Source organism: Eleutherodactylus coqui, chromosome 9 (assembly GCF_035609145.1).
Source record: "Eleutherodactylus coqui strain aEleCoq1 chromosome 9, aEleCoq1.hap1, whole genome shotgun sequence".
Classification (NCBI taxonomy): Eukaryota; Metazoa; Chordata; class Amphibia; order Anura; family Eleutherodactylidae; genus Eleutherodactylus; species Eleutherodactylus coqui.
In genome coordinates, this window is record NC_089845.1 from 151,920,426 (window position 1) to 151,930,417 (window position 9,992).

Below are 9,992 nucleotides of genomic sequence, written 5' to 3' on the forward strand. Positions count from 1 at the left end.
TCAGTCGCGTCAAGAACAGCAAGGCTCCGGACTTGTTTCTGTTGTAAAAAACCCCCGTAAAAGAAAAAGGCGAATCGTTGCACGATTTCACCCGCTCCTCATGGATAAGACTCCTTCACGCAAAAGACGACGCCGTCAGAAACCCGCTAGACGCGCAGCAGACGACATCTTTTAATTCTCTAACATGGCGTTCATACACGACGGATCTGTAGAGTGCACTAAATCTGAGTTGGATATTTTCACCATACCGCCAACGCAGACAAGTATTGAAAAATCTTTATTTGTTGAAGTCCTGCCTATCGCTGCCCTCACTGACAACACGCCGTTGGAATTCTTCATATCGGGTAGCGGCGAATATTACTACGACTTAAATAACACCCTCCTGCACTTAACCTGTCGTATAGTTAAACAAGATAACACACCCATCGCCGATGGTGCACGTGTGGGCTTTATTAATTACCCAATAGCCACACTTTTTAACCAAGTGGACATCACATTGGGGGATCGACTAATCTCACAATCCGATAATCTTTATAGCTATAGAGCGTTCATCGAGACAATTTTAAATTATAGTGGTCAAACGCTCGCATCCCAATTTACAGCAGGCCTGTTTTACAAGGATTCGGCGGGTCACCACCATGAAAGGACACTCGACGGTCTAAATGTAGGCTTCGCTAAAAGAGCTGCAGCAACACATCGCTCTAAAACTGTGGAGCTTCTGGGGCCTATTTATGGTGATATATTTAACCAACCGAAACTTATCTTGAACGGTCTGGATTTAAAGATAAAACTGACAAGGAATAAAGACTCGTTCTGCTTGATGGCAGCAGACCCTGATGGATTTAAAGTTCAAATCCTTCATGCTTCAATTTTCATCAAGAGAGTACAAGTATCCCCAGCCGTCCGCATAGGCCACAGCCAGGCGCTACTAGCAACCACCGCTAAATATACTTTGGATAGGACGAATCTCAAAGTCTTCAGCATAGCAATCGGAAGCCGTATAGCAACCCATGAAAATTTGTTCCTGGGTCAAATACCTAAAACTGTGATATTAGCCTTTGTGGACAATGAAGCCTTTAGCGGTAGCTTCCAAAAAAATCCTCTCTGTTTTCACCATTATTCCGTAAACCACGCGGCCTTGTATCTGGATGGTCAACAGATTCCGGCCAGGCCTTTTCAGCCTGATTTTGAGGCCGAATTAGCTATTAGGGAATATATGGCTCTCGTGCATATCTCTGGAAAGCAGCGAGCAGACAACTCGATTTCGATTGACAGAAATGAGTTCGTTAGCGGATACACATTTTTTGCATTCGATCTGTCACCGGACATGGAGCCCGGGACGCACTTCTCGCTCGTTAAAACCGGGAACCTGCGTGCGGAAGTACGCTTCTCAGTCCCTACCCCTCACACGGTTAACATGCTTGTCTACGCGTCAAGTCCCGCTATTCTGGAAATAAATCACAGAAGAGAAGTTCTGTACGATTACAATTAAATTATGAACACACTTCAACTCACGAATCTCCTTAAATCCGATCGTTATACTTCGCAAATTTTTGCTGGCGTATACCCGAGTGACTTCCTACCCCAATTCGCTGTGGATAAAAGACCATCGGCTTATATAATTAATACTGATGATTCAACTCAGCGAGGACGACACTGGGTGTTAATTGTACTATATGACTCGGAGAGAGCGGTCTTTTTTGATAGTTATGGCCTAGCACCGGATAGTCCCATTTTTCCCGAGGCTTTTATAGAGTTTTTAAAAAGAAACTGCTCTAGGTACATATATCAGGATAACCAAATTCAGGATACCGACAGTGTATTTTGTGGGCATTACTGTGTGTTTGTATTATATTACATAGCCCGTGGGTTATCTTATGAGAGTGTTTTACGTTTCTTTACGCCAGATTTTAAAAAAAATGATAATTTTGTAAACCAATTTATAAAAGATAAGTTTTGTGACCGTCATTACAGATGTCGGATACCGTGTGTTTTCAATATGATCTGTGCATCTTTATATAATCGTTAATTACATGGAGTATAATAAAATAGAGAGATAGACACCTGTGTTAACTGTTAACAGCGTAATCTTTGATTCTTAGTGTGTAATAATAGACATCATCTTTCATCACTATACTGACACACTTCCCGAGTTGGAACTAATTAGCTACTGATTGTAAAAAAGGCGTAACTAATTCAAGCCACATCCCGTTCATTGTCACACACCCACATCCGGTGGGGCCTAGACATAAGTGATAGTCAGCTGATCACACTAATGTGAGCTTCTCGAAGTCAGCATACAGAAATCATTGACGGATGCCCCATCTAGTTCAAAGTTGCGTGTTACACTAAAGCGACCTATTGAACTCAGCGAGAGGAATCATACCAAGACTCAGCTCGTGGCTAAACCGAGGTGGTAAAGACTTTAATATGGAGTCAGACTACGCTATTCCATCCGTGTATGCTGCCGACCGTTCGCGTTATGAAGCTGAAATAGCTGATGTCATTCGCCGTTGGGACCTTCCGCACTCGTGCAAGAAAAACACGGAGCGATTGCTGGCCGCTCTACTCAATCACCGGAATATTATCACATGGAACGATAAGCACGAATTGGTATATAAAAATACCGTAATTCACGGAACTAATTTCCCAGCGTTGATCAGACATACGACGCAGAGTCACACCTTCGTGAGAAGAAGTATACCTTTGGGATGGAACATTTTTATGCATGCAATAGCGGAGGCTAATGTACCTAGCGATGTCGCTGGAGACGCCAGTACTCGCGAGTTGGTGGATTCTTTGAAGATGGATTTTTTAATAAAGTCCATGATGGATCTAAAACTTTAACTCGGAGAGACTTTTGAACTGTTACTTCCCTCAAACAAAACATTTTGGACTTGATCCGCCATGCTACGCAGAGCCGTAGCGCTACCAAGAAAAATCACCCTCTGGGTTGGGACATTTTTATGCGAGCGTTGGCCGAAGTTAATATGCCTTCTACGGTCATTGGCAGCCACAGTACTAGAGAAATTCTCCAGGATTTGAAAACAGGCTCGGCTCCCGGCTTTGCGACTGGTACCCCCAAAAACAAAATCCTGACTTTCTCCCCATCTCCACACGGAATAACCCAGGGGAGCCTATTGCCAAAAAAGCGACTGACACCAATGCTCCCTATGTCGTGGCTACCTTTGTAAAAGATTGTAAAAATGTAACTATATTTCTTTTAACATTATACAGTGTTATACACATCTATGTAATCATTCTTATGCATTCCTTTATGTAATAACTATATTCTATATTTTTTTTCTTCTTTCTTACAGCGCAAGTTTATATATTCGGCGCTCTCAATAAAGCTTTTATAAAACTATACATTAGTCTGTTTTTTTCTTTCAATATATTAACTTCTTTATTTACATGATTGATATATAACAGCAGGTTAACCTAGCAGGCTACACTTAACATTAGCTCATCCTATAAACTTAATAACCCATTCGTTGCGGATTACATGAATGGTACATATAATAACCCATTCATAGGGGATGATTTGCATGGTAGATAACAGCTGTCTAGGCTGACGGGTTGCGGTGCTGAAAAAATCTGTTAGCGGCTTGAAATGCATTCTATATATTAACCCATTATACTCATAAGTCGAGCTGGTTGGTAAATAACAACCAAGACAAAACTATACATATAAAAAAGCCCATGATTATCATGACACACACTGTATTCTAAAGTGTGTCTCGTGATGCGTCACAGGCTTAGAATACGGGTGGGGGCCCCTGATACACGTCACAGGCGGACAGCTGCTGTGACGAAGGGCTGGAGGGTCAAAGGTCCTGGGAAAGGGGCGTGGCACCTGTCACTTTCCAAAAGTGGGCGGCTTGACATAAGGTGTGTACTCTTACTACTGCAGTGCTGATAGAAAGTAGAAGAAACAAGTACATTTATACAGAAGGAGCAGATTGATGCCTGAGTCTGCCCGAAACAGCAAGATGGCAGCAGACACAGGTAGCAGACCTAACAGCAGATATTGTGGTGGTGACTGTCTTGAGCCTTTGTCAGTCTTTGTGTTATGTCTGTCCATGAGTCCTGTTCCCAGTTCACAATTCATTGTTCCTTGGTGTTCCATGTGTGCGCAGTATTTCCAGTCTCTGAACTAGTGCTTCCATGCAGAGGCGTGGTGTGCCCAGCGGACCTAACAGTTGTGTTGTCTTCCTGGTGCTCGAGTTTGACACATCGCGAACCACATTGACAGATTACTGGGAAGGGCTGGGAGGACCCAGCAATCATGGAACACATTGGTACCAATGACAAAGTTAAGAGTTAGGTGGAAGGTTCTTAGAAACAATTTCAGGGAACTAGGCTGTAACCTTAGGCCAAGGACATCCAAAGTAGTATTTTCTGAAATACTACCAGTACCATGTACCACACCAGAAAGGCAGTGGGAGATTACTTACTGTGAGCGGTGTTAAGAAAATTGTAGATCAATGTATCAGTTAATTATTCTATATTGCATTGTAGACTAGAAATATATAGCATGATACTAGTATAAGTAGTGAAGGGGTTAAACGAAACCCTTCTATAGGCCTGCATGTCTTCTGAGGTAGACAGATAAGAGATAAGACAGTCTACTAGACCACCCATGTATGCATGAGGCCCACAGGAAATGGGATAGACTAAAAGACCCCCTCCCTTGCATTCCTTTCTCCTGAATTCATAACGGTTTTATTGTATGTAATAGATACACCTTAGGAGGTGTAACTTATGTTAATCATTTTAGTTTCAGCCTATTATGTATTCTTATTAATCTTGGAGGTATATACTTTTGCTGTGATGTCATTTATGGTACATAAGCTGTGAACATCTTAGAATAAATTAGAAATCATCTGATACCGCACAGACTGGTGTGATTTGTATTTCTCCTGGGCCCAGACTTCTGCACGAGATCTGGGATCGTCTTCTCTTTGATAAACACATAAATTCTCCTTACATTTTTGGTCCTTCGAGCCGGAAAGACTCACTGCAGAGGGAGAGGACAGCCTGGCTGTGAAAAGGTGGGTCTGAAGTATTCTCCGATCATTAAAAGACCTCCGTCTTGCTTAGAGGTCATTAGAGGCCAGTCGGGCATCCTGTCTGAAACAGTGACGTTTTTCCGAACTAGCCGGAGAATTTAGAAGCCTCCCAGATAACGTGTAGTAAGTATAACAATGGTTAAACTTTTCTTCTCTCTTCTTCTTCTGTATACTTTAGTGTTAGTAGAATTTACAATGTGTATTGTAAATGAGAGGCAAGTATAGACGAATGGGTTGTCAAGGGACAATAGCAGTAGTCTATGTGAAATGTGTAAGGTAAATGAGAAGTATAGACGAATGGGTTGCCAAGGGGCAATAGCAGTAGTCTATGTGAGACCATAGCCATTGTGAGAAGGCTACAGGAAAGAATTAACTCCGTGCGACACGTAAAAAGAAGCGGTTAGATGACGTCATGGGACACAGGGGTGTCCAGGAACTTTACTTCTTATCTTTCTATTACTTTCTCTTTGATATTATGTTATAGTGTAACTAAGAATATAAAGAGGGCGGCCACCTAGTAACATAATGTAATATTTGTATTGCTGTCTTATATTGCATGAAGCGAATGTGTGAGTGATTGAGATGAGTGGATCCGATACGTGGGCATTGACCTCTAGGACACATTAAGGACCAACCTCGCTGTGCAGGTTGTTTTCGGACAAGCCCCTTATTGTGTTCGATGTTCACAGGCCCTACTCGGTGAAACTAAAAGGGGTCTTCGTGTATATAGCGAAGCAGCGATTCTGGTAAGGGACCTTTGCGTTTTCACTAAACATTTTAGTGGCCAGAGGCTTGTTTTATGTTGTTTGTCTTGTAAATCGGCACCAAGAACATAATTACTAACAATGGGAAATATAAACTGTAAGGCATTCTCCTGCGCATGTCTCTGTTGTTGTTGCCAATGACAGGAAGTCCTTCAAGGGGATAAGAAGTACAAGTTAGATCCTGACTATGTCAAATATGGTGACAGAAGTGGGAAAAATATGGATTTAAAAAAAATAATAATAAATAAATAAATTAAAGTTCCTAGTTGTAAAGAATTATGTGATAAAATATGGACAAAATCAGCTTAAAAGATCAGCAGAAATACGGATTATCCGCCGCTGAAGTCTGGTTAAAAGAAGCCCCAAACTGTCATGCCCATATAAAAATAGACCCCCGACAGTTTGATGAACAATTCAAAGGGTTAATGAGGAGTTCCAATTGAATGAAAAATAGAGAGAGCAGATAGAAGAATTCTATGGCCAGATTGGAGTTCTGTAGACAGAATTTAGAATGGGAGGGGAGGAGATGGTAGACCCCTTCCATAGTATAATCAGGGGGAATGAGAGATGATTAGAGATGAGCGAACGTGTTCTTCCGAGCTTGATATTCGTGCGAATATTAGGGTGTTCGGGATGTTCGTTATTCGTAACGAACACCATGCGGTGTTCTGGTTATTTTCACTTCCTTCCCTGAGACGCTAGCGCGCTTTTCTGGCCAATTGAAAGACAGGGAAGGCATTACAACTTCCCCCTGTGACGTTCAAGCCCTATACCACCCCCCCTGCTGTGAGTGGCTGGGAAGATCAGGTGTCACCCGAACATAAAAGTCGGCCCCTCCCGCGGTTCGCCTCAGATGCCGTGTGATTTAGATGAGGGACAGTGCTGTTTGTACCGGAGCTGCTGTAGGGAAAGAATTGGTAGTTAGTGTAGGCTTCAAGACCCCCCAAAGGTCCTTATTAGGGCCACTGATAGCTGTGTGTTGGCTGCTGTTAGCAGTGGCAATTTTTTTTTTCTCAAAATCGCCTCTGCAGACCGTTGCACCTGGCATTAGGGACAGAAGTGCTGCATAGGCAGGGAGAGTGTTAGGAGTGAGTGTAGCCTTCAAGAACCTCAACGGTCCTTTCTAGGGCCATATTTATCCGTGTGCAGTACTGTCCAGGCTGCTGTTAGCTGTGCTGCATTTTTTTTTTGCTTCTCAAAATCGCTTCTGCAGAGCATTGCACCCTCCATTGATACTGCAGGGAAAGAATTGTATAGGCAGGGCCACAACACAGTTATTATTCATTGAATATATGCAGTGCTGCCTTTTGCTTGTAAAACAAGTGAAAATAATTCTATTTGTCCGGCCTCTGTCCGTCCTAAGGACAGTGGACACGTGTCGGCTGCGTGTGACACCTTTAAAAATCATACGCACCCAGCTACGTTTTACTCCTGGCTTCGCCATTTGCTTTCCTTAATTGGGAAAAAAAATACCTGCTCTGCCACAGTTAATAACTCTGCTACCCTCACGTTCTGTGACACATTAGCAGGGACACAGCACAGTTATTAAACTTCTCATGTTCATAGAATATACGCAGTGCTGCCTTTTGGTGCCAAAAAACAGAAAATAATTCTATTTGTCCGGCCTCTGTCCGTCCTAAGGGCGGTGGACACGTGTCGGCTGCGTGTGACACCTTTAAAAATCGTACGCACCCAGCTACGTTTTACTCCTGGCTTCGCCATTTGCTTTCCTTAATTGGGAAAAAAAATACCTGCTCTGCCACAGTTAATAACTCTGCTACCCTCACGTTCTGTGACACATTAGCAGGGACACAGCACAGTTATTAAACTTCTCATGTTCATAGAATATACGCAGTGCTGCCTTTTGGTGCCAAAAAACTGAAAATAATTCTATTTGTCCGGCCTCTGTCCGTCCTAAGGGCGGTGGACACGTGTCGGCTGCGTGTGACACCTTTAAAAATCATACGCACCCAGCTACGTTTTACTCCTGGCTTCGCCATTTGCTTTCCTTAATTGGGAAAAAAAATACCTGCTCTGCCACAGTTAATAACTCTGCTACCCTCACGTTCTGTGACACATTAGCAGGGACACAGCACAGTTATTAAACTTCTCATGTTCATAGAATATACGCAGTGCTGCCTTTTGGTGCCAAAAAACGGAAAATAATTCTATTTGTCCGGCCTCTGTCCGTCCTAAGGGCGGTGGACACGTGTCGGCTGCGTGTGACACCTTTAAAAATCATACGCACCCAGCTACGTTTTACTCCTGGCTTCGCCATTTGCTTTCCTTAATTGGGAAAAAAAATACCTGCTCTGCCACAGTTAATAACTCTGCTACCCTCACGTTCGGAAAAAAAATACCTGCTCTGCCACAGTTAATAACTCTGCTACCCTCACGTTCTGTGACACATTAGCAGGGACACAGCACAGTTATTAAACTTCTCATGTTCATAGAATATACGCAGTGCTGCCTTTTGGTGCCAAAAAACGGAAAATAATTCTATTTGTCCGGCCTCTGTCCGTCCTAAGGGCGGTGGACACGTGTCGGCTGCGTGTGACACCTTTAAAAATCATACGCACCCAGCTACGTTTTACTCCTGGCTTCGCCATTTGCTTTCCTTAATTGGGAAAAAAAATACCTGCTCTGCCACAGTTAATAACTCTGCTACCCTCACGTTCTGTGACACATTAGCAGGGACACAGCACAGTTATTAAACTTCTCATGTTCATAGAATACACGCAGTGCTGCCTTTTGGTGCCAAAAAACGGAAAATAATTCTATTTGTCCGGCCTCTGTCCATCCTAAGGGCGGTGGACACGTGTCGGCTGCGTGTGACACCTTTAAAAATCATACGCACCCAGCTACGTTTTACTCCTGGCTTCGCCATTTGCTTTCCTTAATTGGGAAAAAAAATACCTGCTCTGCCACAGTTAATAACTCTGCTACCCTCACGTTCTGTGACACATTAGCAGGGACACAGCACAGTTATTAAACTTCTCATGTTCATAGAATATACGCAGTGCTGCCTTTTGGTGCCAAAAAACGGAAAATAATTCTATTTGTCCGGCCTCTGTCCGTCCTAAGGGCGGTGGACACGTGTCGGCTGCGTGTGACACCTTTAAAAATCATACGCACCCAGCTACGTTTTACTCCTGGCTTCGCCATTTGCTTTCCTTAATTGGGAAAAAAAATACCTGCTCTGCCACAGTTAATAACTCTGCTACCCTCACGTTCTGTGACACATTAGCAGGAAAACAGCACAGTTATTAAACTTAGATTATTCATTCACTAGAGGCAGTGGGGCCTTTCGTTTTCAAAAAAGGGAAAAAATTATATTTGGCCTGCAGTCTTGCGCCAATTTATTTCCTGCCTGTGAAATCAAATCACTGGTAATACAGCATGCTGAGGGGTAGGGGTAGGCCTAGAGGACGTGGACGCGGCCGAGGACGCGGAGGGCCAAGTCAGGGTGTGGGCACAGGCCAAGCTCCTGATCCAGGTGCGTCGCAGCCGACTGCTGCGCGATTAGGAGAGAGGCACGTTTCTGGCGTCCCCACATTCATCGCCCAATTAATGGGTCCACGCGGGAGACGGTTATTAGAAAATGAGCAGTGTGAGCAGGTCCTGTCCTGGATGGCAGAAAGTGCTTCGAGCAACCTATCGTCTACCCGCAGTTCTGCGCCGTCCACTGCTGCCAATCCGAATCCTCTGTCTGCTGCTCCTCCTTCCTCCCAGCCTCCTCACTCCACTACAATAACACCTGCTCAGGAGCGGGAGCACTCCCAGGAACTGTTCTCGGGCCCCTGCTTAGATTGGGCAGCAGCGGTTCCTCTCCCACCAGAGGAGTTTATCGTCACTGATGCCCAACCATTCGAAAGTTCCCGGGGTCCGGGGGAAGAGGCTGGGGACTTCCGCCAACTGTCTCAACAACTTTCTGTGGGTGAGGAGGACGATGACGATCAGACACAGTTGTCTTGCAGTGAGGTAGTAGTAAGGGCAGTAAGTCCGAGGGAGCAGCGCACAGAGGATTCGGAGGAAGAGCAGCAGGACGATGAGGTGACTGACCCCACCTGGTGTGCAACGCTTACTCAGGAGGACAGGTCTTCAGAGGGGGAGTCAAGGGCATCAGCAGGGCAGGTTGCAAGAGGCAGTGCGGTGG

At 44.2% G+C, this 9,992-nt stretch overlaps 1 protein-coding gene across 1 annotated transcript; it reads left to right on the forward strand.

Annotated features, from left to right (window-relative positions):
• Positions 1 to 184: 184 nt before the first annotated feature.
• Positions 185 to 3,367, forward strand: LOC136578527 (uncharacterized protein F54H12.2-like). The gene is made up of 2 exons (XM_066578662.1): positions 185 to 3,208; positions 3,321 to 3,367. The coding sequence occupies exon 1, from the start codon at positions 185 to 187 to the stop codon at positions 1,490 to 1,492; it is 1,308 nt and encodes a 435-aa protein (XP_066434759.1). The 3' UTR covers positions 1,493 to 3,208; positions 3,321 to 3,367.
• Positions 3,368 to 9,992: the final 6,625 nt, after the last annotated feature.